Here is a 20,706-nt window from a genome sequence, read left to right on the forward strand (position 1 = left end):
ATATATATATATTATTATTATTTTTTTTTAAATTTTTTATGTACCCCTAAAAACGCCCCGCGGGTGAATTATGATGTTTTAAAATAAGGCTTTTAATAAAGATTTTAACCTTGAATATAGAAGTGGATGGTTACGAACAGTACATGTATACATAGTTTATACAGTATCTACAGCCTGCAGGATTTATATTTTGATTGATTGAAAGGCAAACTAACAGAGTTCATATGAACCTTTCCACCCCAAACAAACAAAAAACAATAAATCCAGTTCAACATTGGCGCTTTATTTTGAAACCCCAAACCGGAAGTCGTTTTATACGTGTTGCGTAACTTGACACCAGTGAAAGGGGTAGCAGCTTTTTTTTTTTTGTGGTCACTCTCCTCCCAAAGTTTTCTCCCTTCTGCAGAAAGTCATGACAAGTGTCAGTGCGGCTGCACGGAGAGAAGCCAGAAGGTAAGAAAATATCGATTAGACGATTATCGACGCACTGATCGACCAAACAAAACTACCCACGCTGTGTTTTATTGATCACAACCAATGTTATCGTTTCTGCAACGCATGTTATCAGAAATACTTTAACCGTGTCACTTGAGAACAGGGCCGGAGTGGTACTCATTTTCAGCCCTGGAGTTTCATACCTCAGACCGGCCCACTTTAGATCACGACCTATTATATTAAAATAATGTAATTATAACTTTACATGTTAAGCAAACAATAGCGCACTGTTCTCTAAAGCCTTGTAATTCCTACTGTAATTCTTACTATTACTAATGATCAAAAGTATAACGGGCCACTACTATCAGTGGGGCAAAGAAAGTGGTTTTATTGGAACTGATGCTTGCTTGTTCACACACTAGCTCACCTGTTTCTTCCTCACCACTGGCTCCTGGCTCTGCCTCTGACTCTAAATCATAAAAATGTTCATAAATCTCGTCACAAATCTCCCCTTTTTCAAGTCAAAAATTCAAGTCAGTTTCATTATTGTAGTGCTGAATCCTCTATCATCATCAATTGCAATCTGGGTCCAATCAGCTCTCGTTTACATCTTCATGCAGTGTTTGTTTACAGCCTGCGCGCAACGTGATTCCCGGCCAAACGTTAGCGATTGGTTATGGCAGATCCAGAGTGGCACTGGGCAGATCCAATAGTTTTAAATTTCAACAGACACCTGCCTGCCAAGTTAGTTAAAGTCTATCAATTGACTAGGTCCAGACTCTCTGTGCAAATGAAATGAAGTACGAGTCTGGTAGGACCAGGCTAGGTCTACACCATGCTCTTCATTATCTCATCTCACCTCATCTCATCTTCATCCGCTTATCCTGGATCAGGTCTCAGGGGCAGCAGCTTTAGCAGGGGACCCCAAACTTCCCTTTCCCGGGCCACATAAACCAGCTCTAACTGGGGGATCCTGAGGTGTTCCCAGGCCAGTGTGGAGATCTAATCTCTCCACCTGGTCCTGGGTCTTCCCAGAGGCCTCCTCCCAGCTGGACGTGCCTGGAACACCTCCCTAGGGAGGCGCCCAGGGTTCATCCTTACCAGATGATCCTGAACCACCTCAATATTCACTTAATGAGCAATCCTACCTGCACACTCTGGACCTGTGGGCTGATGGCTGGTGCTTGGTGATGCATCTTGTATCTGAAGGGCTACAAATCCCCTAAAGTTTGTGGCCAGTTATGTGGCGTTGCATCATAATATTATTTAAATTATGTAACGTTAGGTTAGACAGGCTATAAGAAATTATTATGCCAATTATTAGTAACATTCAGGGTTGCCGCGGTATGCGGTATTACCAGTGGTTGAGGCCAACACCGAGTTATTTTGTATTATTTTTTTCCAGTAATAAAGAAAAATCCGGTCTTGTGTGGAACGCGGAAGACCGGTTCCACACAGCAACGCCGGTAAACAAACCCCGGGAAGCCCAATCCCTACGAGAGCTCCTCGTGCTACGGCCATCCGGAGGCGCACAGAGCTTTTGGCCGTGATATTATATATAAAATTATATTATACTATTATATGATCGTTATAAGACGCTGTCACCGAGTGTGAGAGGAGAGTTGGCTGCGTCTGTCTCCAGAGCTTTTCTCTTTTTAATCCTCGCTTTTTCTGCGCCACCCTTGCTCTTTTTATTTTCCATTTTGGTTTATTATTTTCCTTGTACATCTGTGGTTGGAGCTAGGCAAACACCACTGAAGTGTGCGGACTAGTGCACGACACGTACGTTACATCAGGCTGCGTCTGCGTCTGTGTCTTGTTGGTGGCCGTGCCCTTAACGTGCGTCCGCGTCCCAGTTTCATTGGCATGATCTAACAGATCGCCAGCTCCCTGATATGACCAGCGACAGCGGTAACAGCATACACGTGATACCCACTCCACTCAGTGCCATGACTGAACACCGGCACAAAATAAATAAAAATAATAATTGAACACCGGCCCTCGCGGCCCAAAAGTCAGACCGGCCCACCGGGAATTGTCCCGGTCCTCCCGATTAGCCACTCCGGGCCTGCTTGAGAAGCTTTCTGTGACATCTGTGTTTCATGCTCCTGTCAGTTTCATAATCCTCCTTTTGTGCTTCATACTGTTTTAAACTTCCATCCATTAAAAGCATTTAATAGCTCAATAGAAACATATAGTTTATATCTTTAAAGTCTATTTTGCCTGGTTGTAGGCCTATTTTTATCAATACTATTATTCATTCAGGTTCTTTTTCAATTAGTTGGGGATTTTCTAAATATTTTTTTGACCCTATAAGTTAGCTATTATATTTTTCCACACTATTTTTTTAAAGAATCACCACAAGTTCCTTTCCTGTTCTCAAAATATAACTTGGGTGTCTTCAAACTTGTGTTTTGGTGTGTTATAATCTGAGAAGAAATGCATATATTGTGATCAGTTAATTTCAGATATTTAAATTGTATTTAGTAAGTGCTTTTGTGCCTTTTTTAATCTTTGATATTGACATTTAAAGCAGTTTCAGATGCAGTATTTGCTGTTGTTGCTCCACAAATCAGTGCACAGCTTTAAATAGCATTTTAAACTCCTTTTGTGTTCTTGGCTTTCGCTTTATTTTATATCCTTTTTATCTTTCTGTTGTAAAGTGCTTTTGTTTTCCTCATTATTAAAGCGTGTCTGCGTGCTAGAGCAGATATAGAATTAATATCTCTTCTGTTGTGGGTGAGGCGGCTACACGGGATGGAAATCCCCCCTCCACCTCCTCTATTGTCAGAAGTGTTGAACCTCTCCCCCCTCCTCACCCCCGGCCGTCTCTCCTCTGTTATTACACCAGGGGTGCATCATCATCTCAGCCTCCTCAGAGTTTTTTAACCTGTGATGTTGAGGCAGTCACAGTGAGAATTCAAAACCTGAACAGTAAACACTCATTAAGAGTTTCAAAAAAAGCAATAACGCAGGAAGAAATCCACCAGAGGGGAGGCAGTAACGTACGATCACTCCCCTTTCCTTGGGTTTGTGGAACCGGATCCTGGGGAAAATCAGGAAATCACAACCTTCAGTGTAGCGACAGCGTGACACATTGATGAGCTTTAACAGCGTTAGAAGAAGTTGTTTACTGTAGTTTTTACAATCTGTTCTGTAACAAACACATTTCCCTGACACTTACCGAGAGTTTGGAACCTTAAACCTTAAAGTGGAATCCCATAGTCGCTAACAGCTGGATGTGGCTATTACGGTGAACGCATTAAAACGTCTTTTTTAACCACTAATACTGCTCAAAATAACACCAAACCTCTGCAGTAGCATGATAAGAGTCCCTTCACATAAAACGAAACACCAACAACGTAGTTAGTGAATACAGAGTTTATAAGCGTGTTTTGAAAGACTTACCAACTGGCCCCGGTTCCAGCTCCTCTCATAGTAAAGTCCATTTAAGTCAATTACCAAAGACAATCCAAAAGAAAGGAGCCCATTGATGCTTTGTTTTATGTGTAGGGACTCTTGTCATGCTACTGCAGAGTTTTGATGTTATTTTGATCAATATTAGTGTTAAAAATGCTGTTTGAATGCCTTCACCGTACTGCACCGAGCTAATCCGTGTTAGCCACGTCCAGCTGTTAGCAACTCTACAGGATTACAGGACACTGTTGATAGTTTTTTTAGTTGTTACACGAAAAAAACTGTCTAGCTTATTTGATGTGTGCAAGTGCTGAAAAAGACCCTGGGATGATTTTGCGCTGGATTTACACTTTAAAGCGGCTGTAATTGTGGCTGCACAATAAATAATTTTTTAAGTTGTCATCGTGACACCAAGCTGCCCAGTAAACGCATCATGAAAGACGCACTGAGTTAGTTGAAAGAGAGCATCAGCAGAAAACTTTAAGATGTAATTTACTCTTTTTATGGTGCATTTTGTGTTCAGTTCAATGTTAAATTTGTTCAGTAAAATAATGTTGGAAATAATTTCCTTTCAGTTTTTTTTTTTAGCAGAACTGAGTTTAATTTTATACTGTATCTGTTTATTTATCACAAGGAATCTGTTATTGTGATTTTTAACGTTATCATCGCATATTTTCCTCATTGTGCAGCTTATCATGTCATCAAATGACAATGTGAAAACAGTGTGAAAGGTGTCGCATTATCGAAGTATCACCTGAACATGAAGCTCCTCTCAGCTTTACCTTTATAACGACTCTGTTCAGCTGTCTGGCATCACTGTTTTGGTTCACTCTCCCGGCTCTCATGGTGTCGCTTCTGTTTTCACTGAAACGCTCTAAAAACCCAGTGTGCAGCGTCTGCTCCGCACCAAACAGCAGACGGACACAAAGTGAAGCGTTTAGCAGCTAAAGAGACAGATGTTTCCCTCTGGAGTTAAACGAGTCTAAAACGGAGACAAAAGACGGACCGTGCTTAATTCAGTCCATAACCTGCGTCTTTCTCTTAACCTTAACCGTAGTTGTGACACAGATAAATTGTAGAACACGACCATTAAAAGACAGTTTATGCCTCATATCTGAAGTTTATGTTTCTCGTTTATGAGTGAGATTAAATTATTTGACAGTAACCATAGAGACCACTAACCTGACTCTTGTCACATGACTTTCGTTCCACCTTGCTTCCGTCTTGTCTCCCCCTAGCTCCACTCAACCATCTGGATTTGCTCCATGGTAAAGTGATTTCAGAGTCCGCAACGAATTGTCAGGCCAATCAGGACCGCCGGGCGGGGTTTTGTAGATGCGACGTAGCAGAGAAACGACTGTGGCGGCTCGCATCGAGGAAGCAGACGTCAACATCTATGCTGCTATTTCATCCGTGTTGTCCAATCTAGCGAATATTTCTTTTTTAAAAGAACCAGAGAACGGCTCTGAAGGCTTTTGTTGGTGGAAACGATGTCGGCTGTTCTGTTTGCCTTTTCCCTGCGTTGCTCATCAGCGTCACAGGTTGGTTTTGATGTGAGTGGTTGAAGTAGCACGTCAATAAAGATGACGGACAAGTGGTTTATCCAATCATATGCAAGGATTTTTGATAAGGCCCAGCCTCCTGAAATCACTTTGCTATGGAGAGATCCCAGATGTGAGTGAAGCAAGGCAGAAGAAAATTCATCTGGCGAGACTCAGGTTAAGAGACCACGTCTGGTGTGGGAATAATCATGTGGCACAAACTGACTGGATAAAAGGCTAAACATGAACAATAAATATTTATTTACTTTAGTTCCAAATGTCAGGATACGGTGGCTTTTGGTTGAAACATAAATCAAGGCAGGAGTTTTAATTGGCTGCTGTAATCTGTCATTTTCTCAGTGTCTTTGAAATATAACCAAGGCAAAGACATTTCCCTAAATCGATAACCATGAGACAATGTACCGTACGAGGATGAGACGAGTAAGCAGAACCTTGTCCTTTTAAATTAGTGTCAACAGCTTTCTGACGCTGTGTGCAACAGGACTCTGCGGTTTGACTTACTGCGGTCGCCTCCAAAATAGATTCCCTGTAAGTTTAGTTGGAGCCGTCAGGTCAGTGTTGCACTCTGACGTCTCCTGTCCTGTCTACTGTTAAACACACTCTGCTCCGAATGCATGTGTTCTCACCTTGTTTAAACCTAAGAGCAGGACAGTTTATTAGGTTAAACCTGAATTAAAATAGGCCGTGTGCTCTCACTCATGACCGTGATAAGATGCACGCTGTTGTATTTCTAGCTCGATTAGGAGTTGTTTTAATTTTAGCGTCTCCAGACTGCGAGTCACTCGGTGCTCCGCAGCGTCACGATGAGTGACTTGATAGGGCCACTTGTGGCTGCTCATGGAGGAATTGTTGTTGCTCTATAGATCATAAATAAGTCATAGTGTGTGTAGTCTAGACCTACTCTTTATGTAAAGTGTCTTAAGATAACATTTTTTAAAATTGAATTAAGACTACAAAGTGAAAGTCCCACTTCCTGTCAAAGGTGGAGTAATTTGTTTCTTGGTTAAAGGAGGAATCTTGAGCTTGTACTGTTGTTTATTTGTTATTTAAGCTGATTCAAATCACAACAATCATCACCGGAGAATTCAAACAAATGAATCCTCTGATGTGCTGATATTTCTTTCTTTCTCTCAAGCTTTTATCTTTTTCTTCTAAAGCAACACTTAGTTTAAGTGTCGGGCTGTGATGAAGCCGATAGCATAATTAGCAGGCATCCAGGCTTTGAAAGTGGAAATCACCACTTTCAGCTTCATGGCAGATTCTCTGATTGGCGTGGCTTTCCAAATCGTCCTGGAGAGGAGAAGCCCTTCAGAAGTTCAGAGTGTTTGAGAGAAGCAGCTGCAGGTTTTCTACATGAAGAAGAAACAAAATGTGTACAACGATTTTAAAACAATGGCTCCATAGTTCGCTTCAGGCTGCACAGGAAGTGCAAAGCAATTACAATACAAGACATGAACAGGAATTACGCAAACATTTAACAGTGAGACGAAGGCAGTTGTTTTGACACTTTGATACTTACAGGAATCTGTTTCTCGTGACTTTATTTGCCTTTATTAGTCTCAAGATTGTAACTCAAGAGAACAATTCAGGTACTTTTTTAAAGATTTGGCAGATTGAGTTTGAATTTAATTCAATCGTCGAGATATGAGTCGACATTTCAAATCCTCTGAGGATGATAGACGATGTTTTGCAGAAACACAACTCAATCTGATAATGTTAAATTTACTTGTCAGGTTGTTTTCATTCTTCCTCTTTGCCTTCTGAACAAATGAAATCAGCTGTTATCTCTTTTATTGACATTTATATAATTCTGTGCAGCCTTTTGACTTAATAAGAGTCACACTGGGTCTCAGCAAAACTCAATTATCTTAAAAAAATGGAAAACATAAAAAAGGCAAGAATTTCAGTTGTGATCATGAGAAAACAGTGTTGGATCATTTGAGATAACTTGTGATAATGACTTACCCTTTATTATATCTGGAGATAATATGATGACGGGAGGAAAACGGATAATTAGATACTTCAGTGGTGATCTCAAGATAACGGACCACCCTTGTGTTCTGTAGTTTCATTTTCCGATCGAGAATCAGCCAAAGGTCTCTTTGAATGGATCTACAGTCAGCGCTCGCCTGCGGCCGTGGACTTCTGGTCTCAAGCTGTCAGGCGGTGCAACGTCACAAATAGTTTTGAATTCAAAGGTTATTAAAGGACAAGGCTGCAGATTTTCTTTAGTTATTGTCAAAACCGGTTCTCACTCAAGAAATCTTCAAAACACAGGTCACAACTAGAACAGCACCCAGAGACCGCAGACCTCCACCAAAGCATCTCACAATTTTAATGCAGTGTGAAATGTCCCAGTTCCCAGAATCTTTTGTGCCGTCTGTTCCAACACCACATGAATGCAGTTTGTTTCGGATCAAAATCTAATGGGTTCTAACCTCCTTTATGGAGATAGTTCATATAGTTCAATTAAAAAAAAGGCAAAATCATTTCCTAAAACAGCTGGGCACTATAGTTTTAACCTTTATCCAAACAAGTGTGAATAGTGCATTTCTTGGGGACTATTTTCAGCGGCGGATTAAAACACATTTCTTGCTCCAGAGTAGTGTTTCTCAAATGGGGATACGCGTACCCCTAGGGGTACTTTGGAGTACTGCAGGGGTATGTGATATGTTTTTAAAATGTTAGTTTATAAAAGGCATTGACTCCTAGCATAATTATGGGATAATAAGTACAAAAATGAAAATGTAAGTTCGATAAACCCCATTTCATATTCAGCCCTCTGACTGACAAGTGTCGCACCAAACGCAATCACGATGGGGGCTCAAAATAAACTATAGTACCACACGTCAAGCAGTGCAACAGTATTGCTCATTGATGTTTTTCAATAGTTTGTAGACAACAAGAGCACAGGATTTGTTTACATAAAGAAAAATACAGGATAAAAAAGGTTGGGTCTGTTGGTTATCCCGTTCACGTTGTGTCCCGTACAAACAGCTGCTCACGGTTTCTTATGAATGTGAAACATATTTATATATTTTTTGCTCTCTGCTATCTCCACTGCCTGAAAAACACTGAAGGACAAACACAGGGCTAAAAATATCCACGTTGGCTCAAGTGCTCCGGCAGAGCTTGGGAAAGAGGCACTCATCAAACTGCATGCACTAACATCAGGGTGGGAAAACTGCAAAATAACCAATCACTGCTGCCTTAAGGTTCATCTGATGAATTTGTTCTCTCTAACAGACTCTGATCAAGATTTAGAGGTTGTGATATTTGACCCTTAGAGACCTTTTGGCTGGTAAAATGGTGAAAGTAGCAGAGTGGTTTGACTCTTGCGGCCTGAGCACCATAAAGGTCAGACTGTGGCTGTTCCTGGACCGACCCCTTTTCTCTGCAGGTCACTGTGAGGCCACAGACCCTTTGGTCCCACTTTTCACTTTTGGATCAAACAATGAAAGTTATTGTGTGCTACCGAAGAGTGAGCGGCTCAGTTTTATGGTTGTACTCAAATCTTTTTGAATCTGCTGTATGAGAAAACGTCTCTTAGGGCGAAGTGAGAGAGCTCTTGAAGTCCAGGTTCAAACTGTTCTTGCAGAACAGAGATCACCTCTGTTCACCGGCTTATACTGGAACAAATGTGTCCTGTGGAAAGAACCTCTGGCCTATGAAGTCATTTTAATACTTATGTTTCCCACTTCAACATGAAAACAATCTTTTTATATCCTAATTTTATTCATTTTTCATATTACCGCCTGTCTTTCTTTGTTGTTTGGTACCAAGTATTCTGTTAAAGGCTTCTTTTTTAAATATAAAACTAAATAAAATAAAAAATACTGGTCCGTTCCACTTTCGTATAGGGTGCTTTAAAAGTTTTAATAGCTTTATTAATGGCAAATAAAAAGTTACACGCCTTTTAATAAGAATAACTTCTCTCTGGCTGGATTGTCATAAAAAAGAGTTCCTTACTTTCTAACAAGCCATCAACTCTGCACTGTAGAGTACTTGTCATCATTAATTAATGCTCATAGGCGTTTCTCTTGACGGCTGTGGAGGTAGAGCCGGTCGTACACTAATGGTAAGATCGGTGTTTCGATCCCCTCCAGTCTTTATGTCAGTGCCTTTGGGCAAGACACTGAACCCCACATCGCTCCAGATCGGTGTGTGAATGTGCGTCTGAATGGTTCAAAATTAGAACCTGATGAAAAGGTGACATCTTGCATGGCAATCAGTGGATGAATGTGTCTGTGAAAGGTTGAATACGACAAGTAGTGTAAAAAGAGTGGTCCGAAGATTAGAAAGTAAAAGTCCATTTACCATCGTTTTTAATACATCAGTTAGTAACTTAGTTGGTTTTGGACAAATTGAGTTTCCTGATGTAGCCGGAGATACTTTCCACAACTTGACAACCCAAAAGTTGGTTATAGATTATAACAAATCAATGATGTATCAGTCAATTAATTATCAATCTTTTTTTTTTAACTGTTTATTAGAAAGTGGCCCCAAAAGTCTGAAAAACACATAAAAAAATGTACAAAAACAACAACAGAAGACAGTAAAAGTCTTTTGCAGTTGTTGTAAGATCCCTCTGCAGATTGTCTCGTCTGCATGGCATCGATATGTTCAATTGAGTTTGGTAATGCCTGGCTGGCATCAGATTTCCTCTCAGGAGTAATGAATGGCCCGAATCTGAGACGCTAACTCAATCAGTGCTTGTCGGAAAACTGAATTAGAGCCTACGAAGGTCTTTTCCACAGCAGCAGCTCCATGATGGGGATGAAGGTGTGCTGGCAGGAGCTTTGAGAGATGTTTCAAAGACATAAAGACACCCAGCGCCTTGTCATTACCCCTACGTTCTCCGTCAAAGAGACGCTGAACTGTTATCATTTTTACCAGTGAAGGAAATAACATGATAACAGACACACATTTCAGTTGTTGCTGGGCAGAAAGCTGCTGACATCTGGTCCTGTACTGTAGTTATGGAAATCCAAACATCTGGAGACTCCAGTTGCTACTGTTGTGAAAGAGACAAATGGGTCACGGTCTTAAACACAAATCTGTCGACCTGATATCTAGGTCAACTCAGAGAGACTTTTAAAGATGCTGAATCTGGTTTATTTTAGTTAATTGCTTGGCTAGAAAATACAAATATCTGGTGTGGTTAGAGAAAAAGGAAAATGTGCAGAAAGAGACACATTTGAAGATGGAAAATTCAGCTGAGAGAGAAAAAGGCTTTTCATTATATAACAGAAGCAGCTCCTACAAAGGTTCGGTTTGTTGTGTTGGGGAAACAGGCCTGCATGGTTTGACTCACCACAGAGGGAGAACGAGCAGTTCTAGTCTAAAATGCAACGTGACATCAGAGCTGGAAACTGGCTAATTGGGCAGAACTTGATTTGTGAGCTCTGCTTTGTTACAGGGCGGAGGCGGCCAGCTGTCAGGCATGGGACCGCCTCAGTCTCAGCTGACTGGATCCTGCTGCAAACTTATGCTAGCATCATTGTTTCCAGAAAGAAACAGAATTCATTCATGTCCAGTCTTTTTGGTCCTGTGGTCGTCCATATTTGAACCACAATGCAGTTTTTTTATTTTCGGCCCGCTGGTGCCTCGTAGACACACTCCAGATATCCAGCAGGCTAAATATCTGGAGCCGTCGGGGAGATACAGCCAATGAGAGCGCAGGACACCTTCCTTCCGCCCTGCCAGTCACTTCAAGACCCCCAGTTACAAGAACAGCTAGTGGTGTAGTGTCAACCCATCTTAAGAAAACACTGAGGCAACTCAAAAGTGAGGTGTGACAGTCAGTGCGTTTACATGCAGTTTAAAAACCAGATTACATCCAGTTTCTCATACGCCATGTAAACACTGTACCCTGGGTAAAATCAGAGTTCTCATACCCCGATTAGCAGACAGAGATAATCCATATCCCGATTATTCGTGCATGTAAACAGCGTTCTGGGGTTATGCCTCTCCTCACTGTGCAGCAGTGGTTTCTGAACCGGAAATAGAATAAACCAGGAAGCAACGGCACTGAAACGAGAAAAAAACAACACAAACTTCACCTTTTATACCGAGGGAGGACTAATCAATTGCAAGTGACATCACAACCAAAAGTTGGCCATTTCTCCCCTGCTTTCCATGGGATTTTGACAAATGTCCGACCATGTTGGAGCGCCACGTACTGTACCGGAGGTCGAGTTACTCCCGTCGTTTTCCCATTCTTCCCCTCTCATGTAAATGGGGAACTTCAAAAATCTGAATATTCCCTTAACTGAGGAAAGACCATTTTCAGGTTACTGATGCGTATTTAAACGCACTGACTGGTGAGATGTGACGGAGGAGGAGGTACAGGACGTGAGCGTCAATTCACCGTTGCCTCCTTTTATCCTTCATGAGAAGCTTTAGGCTGAGACTTTATATCAGAGCAGCTGCTTCTCAGCGTCTCCACTTTGGAGCGGGACTCTGTCTCTTCAACTTTAAAAATCCCAAAGTGACGGACTTTCCCCTGAGACTTCATTCAATTCACTTTGTGACATTCTGAACCTGGGCGCATTTGCAAAAAAGGCGGGGAGTGTAGAGGGAGGGCGTCTGCAGTGGAGAAAACAACGACTCCTCACAAAACTTCTCGAAAACCAGTGTCGCCACCAGACGAGCAGAAAGCCTCATTGTGGAGGCTGAATGTGCCTGATTGTGGTTGTTGGAGAATCTGGAAGGAAGAGGGAGGGGAGGCAGGACGCATGTGATGTTTGAAGTCAACCTGATTGTGATTTTAAAAAATTGGATGGAAAAAATGTGAAAACGAAAGGGACACACAAGATGTTAGAGATGTGACGTCGGGGTGTGATTTATGTAGAAGAGATGTGAGACAGGAAGTGGCAGAACTCAAGAACTGTGTAGAGAGAGAGGTGACGGCGTGTTGCTGTGTGACACTTAAACACTCGAGTACTCAGCCAACAGTGATAACGTGTTATCTAACCTCTGTGCGATGCATCATGTGATGACAGCCTCTGCTGTGTGTGTGTGTGTATGCGTGTGCGTGTGTGTGTGCGTGTTTGTGTCACACTGGCTCTATTTGTTCAGGACCTCGTTGTTGCTTCTTCTCTGCAGTGTTTTCCTGCTGCCTTCAGGAAGCAGCTTTCAGGGCGGCCTGATGGGTTTCCTGGCAGGACACTCTCCCCTCTCTCCCCCCAGTTCCTACTGGGAGACAATGGGAGGTCTCCCACAGGGGCATGGAGGGGTTATGTGTGTGTGTGTGTGTGTGTGTATGTGTATGCATGCGAGTGTGTGGTGCTGATGAGGGGGATTTATTGGGGGAGTAGTGGGCTTCCCTTCAGGAAACTGCAGATTTATCCCAGCAGCAGAGAGGCCGTCTCCTGGCCTTTACAGGAGATTAAGTCCAGGATGAGTTAGTTTAAGATAAACTGGGACGAGAGTTGAAATTTGTTAAAAAGGACATTTGCGTGAAACATGTTTCCTGTTTCATAAAGCATCAAACGGGACGGCGTTCAAAGTTCATTCCTGACATTGCAAACAGCAGCTACAGAACAGTCTGAGTGCATTTAGCAGCTGTTGTGGAGCTTTTGATCACATCACATGATTTTTGCGAGCAGGAATCATAGATGTTCATTTTTCCCTTTTTCCGAACACTTCTGGTGAATGTCGACTTTAAAGGTTGAAATTATGAGGATTAATTTCATTGATTGATCGTTTAATTATTTTTAATGGATTAATTAATTTAAAAATGATCCCCATTATTCAATTGGTTTAGCCTAATTTGTCAGTAAATAAAAGTTTTGACTGAACAATGAATCAAACCCCCGAATATATTCAATTTACTGTGATTCAAAACAGTGACAAGTATCACATTCTCAAATTTGCGCAGCTGGAACCAGCAAATATTTGGCCTTTTCTGCTTTTATTGTCTTATAAAAGACGGTTATCAGCAAGAAAGTTTCCTGGGGTCCACTGACTTATTAATCATTTGGGCTTGAAAACTACTGTATTAAATGTTTATCAGTGCTAGTTTCAGGATGAGTTTGTGTTTATGTTGAACTGAAAATGAGTGAATGAATGTCCTCACAAGTCTGTCAATCCTAGTGTCGTACAGAGTGGAGACCTGTGTTTCTGTGCAGATTTCTGAATGGGTTTTTCTCACGTGAAGCAGTGGGATATTAAAAGTTTCTGACAGTGAAAGGATGTCGGCTCTCACTCCCTCCTCGTCCGTCAGATTGACTTCTCTTCAGGGCGGCGGCGGTGAGGACGAGGTCACGGCTTGAAAACGGGGCCCCGAGCCTCCGACCAGCACATTTCCTCTCCCGCTGAACGCTTCACAAGTCTGCTGCGGGACCTGTAACGTGCTCCTGCTGAACCCGAGGGGAAAACTCAAAAACAGGAAACATTGTCTTTCACTGAAGAACTTATTCATCCAAGTTATTCTTAAATAAATCTCTTGACAAAATCAAAACTATCTTGAGTGCTTGGAATCTGATCCCCTCGTCACTAAAGATTCAAATCGTTTCCTTGCACCAACTTTGCAGGTGTCACCTTGTGTTAAACCTTCTGATAAAGTGCTAATACAGCCATTTCTGGATAATTTGCTGAACTTTTGACTTGTTTAAAACCATCTGACATCGTTGTGTTTCACAGATCTCGACAGTTATTTTGAGCACGATGTGATAAAAGAGATGCTCACAATTCTAACAACAAGGTGACTCTTCACTTTAGTGGTTTGTCATTTCTTAATATTTTTATTTGCTACAACTTAGAAGAAAAATAGAAATGTCCTCCAAAGACAAGTCAGAGAAATACAAGACACATTTTAATTTAACGACTTCCTGCTAACCCAAGAGGTTACTTTAGAAATGAACGAATGAATTGGATTTGTACAAATTTAACACCGTCTGTATTTTCTCTGTTATTAGTAGGAAACTTCCTGGACGTTTTAAAAGCATAAATAACACTTTACTAGAGGAAAATAGATGCATCACAATGATTAAACAACATGTTGCTTTTCTACAAGATGTTTTCTGCTTAGTTACAGTCTGCAGGAGCATTTCTTCCCCCACGCTGGCAGATATCAAAGATTATTGTGTGAAATGTCACTGTAGTGTTGACTGTGAATGCAGCGTTGAATTACAACTGAAGAATTTCATGTCATTTGTAGCCACGGAAAAAACACAGGCGTCTCCGGCTGTTCAGTGATTTCACAACTTTGAAGAACAATGTAGCTTGTCCGTTCACAATGAAAACACAGTCAGACTTCTACTGAATCACGTACATGCATTCATGGGCATTTTTGTTATTTTGTTTTTGGCACTCAGTTGTGTGTGTGTGTGTGTGTGTGTGTGTGTGTGTGTGTGTGAGGGACCCGACAGCGTGGCTCTCAGCTGGTCGGGACTCTGGGGGTGTAGAAAGAAGGAATGCAGCTTTTTCCTGAAGTCTGTAATTTGCTGTCTGTCATCCAATCAGAGAGATGCAGCAACACTAGAGGTGTGTGCGTGTGTGTAGCTCTCTTATGAGAGGTTTATCCTGGTTTAAAGACTGCCACCAAGCAACCCCTTTAGGCTTCAAAAGTGAGTCAATCCCCATAGACCTCCATGTTAAAATGCAACTTTACAGCAGTTTACAGCCTGGTAGAAAAAAAGGTTTGGTCTCTACAGATAATTTCCCTGTTCATGACAACTGTACGGGGGATTATTTCTTTGTAGCTCACCCGTTAATTAAATTAAGGCTTAAAGTTGTACTTAGTTTCATCTATTTAATTGTCTTTTAAGTTAATATCTAACAAAGAGTGAGTTAAAACAATGGTGATTGATCATATGACCCACTAATGAAAGCACTTCTACTTGCCTTTAGCATTACGATATCTTTGTCTGTGTCGACATTCCCGGGCTAGATGTAAATGAGCCACTAACTAACGCCAATCACTAATGGTTATGCTGCGTTCACTTGTAATCGGAAATCAGATATTCCAACTTCAGGGTCAGGCTTGTAGTAAGGGCAGAAGTGTAATAGGAACATGTGTGTGGATTCAAGAGAGAAACATATTGGGGATGGACTGGAAGTAAAGAGGTGAATGTGTTTCAATAAAGTTTACAAAAGGGCATAAAAGTCAACACACACACACACACACACACACACACACACACACACACACACACACACACACACACACACACACACACACACACACACACACACACACACACAGTGAACGTGAGAAGATGGAGGCTCTGAAAGAGAGGCTCTCCAGCAGGCTTCAGTCTGCTCCCCTCAGCTCCACCTCTTTGCCCACTTTTGGATTAGCTGATGTAGGTTACATCAGGCACAGCCAAGACGGCCACTGACTTTGCGCTTCATTCTGGCTTTTCGGAAACGTATGGGTGACGTCACGGAGACTACGTCCGTATTTTATCCAGTCTTTGGACTCCACTGAACTTAGCATTAAAAAAGTAATTAATGATGCAGAGAAGAAACATGGAAATGCAGCAGAGGATGACTGTCCAGCATTTCTGATCTGCTTTCATACTTACTAACTTATGTACATGGTGTTCTTTGGCATGTTAAATGGGGTTTGCATGGCTGGTGTTACTATCAAAATATGAATGATGTGTTGCCTGCAGTCATATTTATTGATGTGTACAGAAACAGGCGCTGTGTGTGTCTCTGTGCGCCAATGATGATGTCACATGAAAACTTTAACAGAAACATACACATGCTTGTGGTTTTATCCGTGAAGACACACACTTTGCTGTCATTGATACAAAGCCTATAGCAGCTCTAATGGCACAACTACACTGGAAATCAAAGTTAGAATTAGAATTTTTCTTGATTTATTCTGAAATAATGTTATTTTTTTACTGTCCAGAATTTGATAGAATATCTGCTTTCTATACCACTGCTGTACTAGCATGTTTTTTTTTTAAATAACAAAGGCACTTCAACAAAAACCTTTATTTTGTGAAAAAAGCAGTGAGCAAAATTAGAGAACACTAAATATTGTGTCAGAAGGGAAGATTCAAACAATGTTTTCTCAGGACTATAGGATTCAAAAAGGAATAGGAAGTGTAGAGGCCACAGCTTTGAATGACTGCAGCACATCTGCGCCCACAGGACATCAGTTTCTCACACTGCTCTGGTTTGATCTTGTCCACTCTTCTTCAGTCTCTTTCACAGTTCTGTAACTGTAGTGGGTTTCTTAGACATTACTTTGATGCCAAGGATTTTTCAGAGATTTTCTATGAGGTATCCAATTCCGAACAATAAAAAATAACAGTATTTTAGAGTAAATCAAGTATTATTACTTTTTTCTCTAATTTTAATCTCCAGTGTAGTTCATTTGGATACAAAAGCTTTTAGTAAGAAAATACCTAACTGTATCCGTTTTACTTTTGTAGCAGTGTATTCCAACCTATTACCCTAAAACACTCCTAATTCAAACCAGGCATGACTACGTGCCGCTAAACTGCCCAATAAACAAACCTTTTTGACTCATGTGACTTGTTTATACGCAATGGTTAGCTTTTATTTGATCCTGAAAGTACAGTAAACTGCCTCTCTGGTTCGGACCAAAGTAAACCAGTGAGGTGAGGTCAGGTCCTTGAAAAGCTTTTAGTATAACTGTGTGACGCTGCAGCATCGTGTTTATTGAGAGTAGAAGCTGACAGAAACACTGAGGAGAAACAGAGCTGATAAGAAGTTACTGAGCAGAAATGTCGTTATCAGTTAGATAAGGTTCTTATTTTTAATTTCCACCGCATATTTTAATTCATCCACTGTCCATAATAACTAACATGATCATTTAATCTGTGATAATTAGTCCTGTCTGCCTCAATGTTGTGGTTTTTACTTGGACAATAAAGGGTCTGTGTGCTGCAGTCTGAGCTGACAGGTTGTGTGTGTGTGTGTGTGTGTGTGTGTGTGTGTGTGTGTGTGTGTGTGTGTGTGTGTGTGTGTGTGTGTGTGTGTGTGTGTGTGTGTGTGTGTGTGTGTGTGTGTGTGTGTGTGTGTGTGTGTGTGTGTGTGTGTGTGTGTGTGTGTGTGTGTGTGTGTGTGTGTGTGTGTGTGTGTGTGTGTGTGTGTGTGTGTGTGTGTGTTTATCAGTAGTCAGTCAGCTAGAAGAACGACCGGCGTGTTGCAACAGCATGTGTTAGGAATGTGCCTGAAGCTGCTGGAAAACACATCTGTGTGTGTGTTTGAAACCAAATGAATGACTACAGTACGTTTGTGTGTGTGTGGGGGGGTACTTACTGTTACTGTATTTGAGACTTTGAAATATGAAAACATGTACTGAGTGTATGTGTGTTTTTGTGCTGCACAAATCTTTTACCTTTTTAACGTTTTTACGTGCAGAACACACCAGCTTTACACGAGCGGACATCAGTTTCACTTGGTGAAAACACACCTGTGATAGTGAGGTTTGTGGCGGTGCAGGTGGATGAACACCTTGTTACAGTTAACACCAGTGCCGTGTTGCCCAGCGCCTATTCTTGTCTTGTTACATGATGGCACATCTTCTCTGGTCTTGTAGATATTTATGTTTATCTCCGTCTAATCCTGAGATGAAAAAATACTTGGATTTCTGCAAAAGATAGAAAAATAACATTAAACATTAATACTTTCAAATAAAGGCATAAAAAGCCCCAAATCCTTTCATTTCAGTTACAATTCAATTGATTGAAAGACTTCAAATCAAGGGCAGAACTCCGTATTTGGTCATTGTGACAACCTCCAGGAAAGCCTCCATGCACCTTGAAGCTCTAATGGAGGGATTAGACACCTTTTGTTGAAGAGAAACATTCACAGCTGCTAGCATGTAGGCCTACTTGGTTTATGTCAGCTCTATATTTAATGATCAGTTTATGACCACATCAAACCTACACACAGGTATCAAAACTACAAACATCACAGTGTGATACAATACTGAAAAGCAGGGCACAGTGTACTCACCAGAGTGACTGAAGTATATAATATTGCGGCACTAAGTAAATTAATGCATACATGAAACAATAACAGCCCATTTTTACACATGATCCATGTAGTTTGCATCACTGGTGGAGAGTTTTGCAGGTCAGCATCTCAGATCGATGTTCAGTTGGGTTGAGATCTGATGACTGGACGGTCCGTATGTGCCTGCCTCCATCACCTTTGTCTACTCAGTTATTCAGGGTTGTCCATTAACCAGTCTGCATAAAATGGTTAATATGTTGTTTGATGTTTGAAATCTGATGGTGGATGTCTCTTTCTCTCTCAGGGCTGAGAGGAGCAGGAAGGAGAGAACCAGCCTGAACTCCAGCTGCATGAATCGCTCACTGAGAGGTAAACTTCTCAACACAACAGCGATCATTTTACTGTTTTCAAGTTAAGATAACATACACCTTTATTGATCCCCAGTGGGGAAATTCAGCTGTTGCAGTACAGCGTAAAATAAATAAATACATTATTATTTATTTACCATAAAGTAAAATAAGAATAGCGTAAAAACAGGAACTATACAGAGTATTTGGAGTCAAAATTACTAATGTTTGAGTGTTGCTTATAAGGTGACACTGGTTTGATTAATGGCAGCAGAGACAACTGGTCAATGTAAACAAAATGTACTGAGATATAATTTGATTAAGTTTAGTGTTTGTCTTTATTAATATAATATAATAAGTCAATTTAACATTAAGATAGTATTATATGATATGTTACAATCTGTCATATTTAAGTTAAAGCTTTCCTTCTTTCCTCTGTACCTGGAATACATGTATCCAGAAAGTGCCCGTCTGGTTTTAGTGTCTAGTTTTCCACTTTGTCTCTGCTCTTTTCCTGAATCACAGGAAGTGTTTTGCATTCCCTCTGTGTTTGAAACAAACAGAAGAAGAACATGTTAATATAACTGAACAAAGAAAAGCCCTAAACATGTCCTTGTTCTATTGAGGCATTTTGTCTCTTAATGAATCACACAGCTTCAGTCCCTGTCAGAAGTACTTCAAATTAAAACATTTAAAACATTTAAAAATTGACTTTTTAAAGTGAGTAGTCTCATATTTTTAAAATATTTTTCATTGTTGTTTTGCAATGTGTTCAAATGTAGTCAGTCCCCTTAGTTTCTTTGTCTCATGTGTCTGAATCAAAAGACGTTACGGCCAGTGGTAATATTTGATTTCCCAGAGCAGCAGGATGCATGTCAGGTTTCAGCGGTCTTGTGGTGAGAAGAATCCCGTGGCTTCTCAGCAGAGTTGCGTGGCGTGATCCTCTCATTAATGGAGCAGCTGTCCTGTGGGTGTTTGGACACGGTTGAGCTCTTTTTAATTTACTTTGTTCTGAGCTGTTTCCCCTGACTGTTTCCTCCCTTTGTGCAATTAATATACACTCACAAATACATGCACATTTGAATTTTAGGCATGTATTGTGCACTCTTATTGAGTTATACTTACTCTTAAGTAAATAAACACACACACACACTGAGGTACGGATGATGTCAGGCTCAACATCCTTCGACACCTCTGAGGGGGAAAAGCAAACAATCCGTTTAACAAAACCTCTTTATCTCTGAAAGAAAGGAATTCACCTTATTTGGAGTTCAGTCACGCGTGTTAACGAGCCAAAAGAAAACACCTAAACTTCTTTAGGCGTTTTCTGCACTTTGTAGTGAGTTTACAGCTCCTATAAAGAACATCTACATCCGCCATTAAAGTGAGAGCAAGAAGCCACTTGTTTGTTGTGTGAACAAAAACATGCACATGGTAACAAATGATGGACTTCACCAAACTACTGTGCAGTGTTTTTAGAAATGATATCCTTTTCCTTCCTCTTGGTCTTAAGTACATTCATGACAAATGCATTCATGCCACTGTGTTTTCTTTAGCCAGGTGTTGATTTGAAGCTGTGTGCTGAAAGGTCCCAGTCCTGAAAAATGACTCAGTCGGTGCAAGTTAACCCCAAGCTGCCTGGTAAGAAACTGCATGAAGATGCCACTGTTTTTGTGTATTTTTACCTTATATCACAATTTCCTTTGTGTCTGTGTTGCGGTTTGGTGTAGTTTTTAAGTGTACTGTAATAAATCAAATGATTAGTTTGAACCTGCCAGCAGCAGATCTGTGGAGTTCACCACATTGAGATGTTTCAGACGGAATAACAAGGCTGTTAAACCGCAGGAAACAAAATATGTTTTAAATAGTTTGTACTGTAATCACCACAGATCTATAATAGATGCACTGTCAGTACTAAGGCACATGTTTATACTGGCTTATATCAAAACACACCATTGACAGTGTTTTATGATAAGGGAAAGATATTTAACATCTAT

At 40.9% G+C, this 20,706-nt stretch overlaps 1 protein-coding gene across 2 annotated transcripts in view; it reads left to right on the top strand.

Annotated features, from left to right (window-relative positions):
• Positions 1 to 387: 387 nt before the first annotated feature.
• The window catches only part of kank3 (KN motif and ankyrin repeat domains 3), a 31,447-nt gene continuing 11,128 nt past the window's right edge, over positions 388 to 20,706 (top strand). Inside the window, exons 1-3 of one of the 2 annotated variants that reach the window (XM_083939196.1) lie at positions 388 to 453; positions 18,667 to 18,731; positions 20,266 to 20,350. In XM_083939196.1, coding sequence (XP_083795322.1) covers positions 20,314 to 20,350 — 37 coding nt within the window. In that variant the 5' untranslated portion in view covers positions 388 to 453; positions 18,667 to 18,731; positions 20,266 to 20,313. The remainder of the gene's footprint in view (positions 454 to 18,666; positions 18,732 to 20,265; positions 20,351 to 20,706) is intronic. The other variant, XM_083939197.1, reaches the window with a different exon arrangement.

This window comes from Echiichthys vipera (genome assembly GCF_963691815.1).
Source record: "Echiichthys vipera genome assembly, chromosome: 3".
Lineage (NCBI taxonomy): Eukaryota > Metazoa > Chordata > Actinopteri > Perciformes > Trachinidae > Echiichthys > Echiichthys vipera.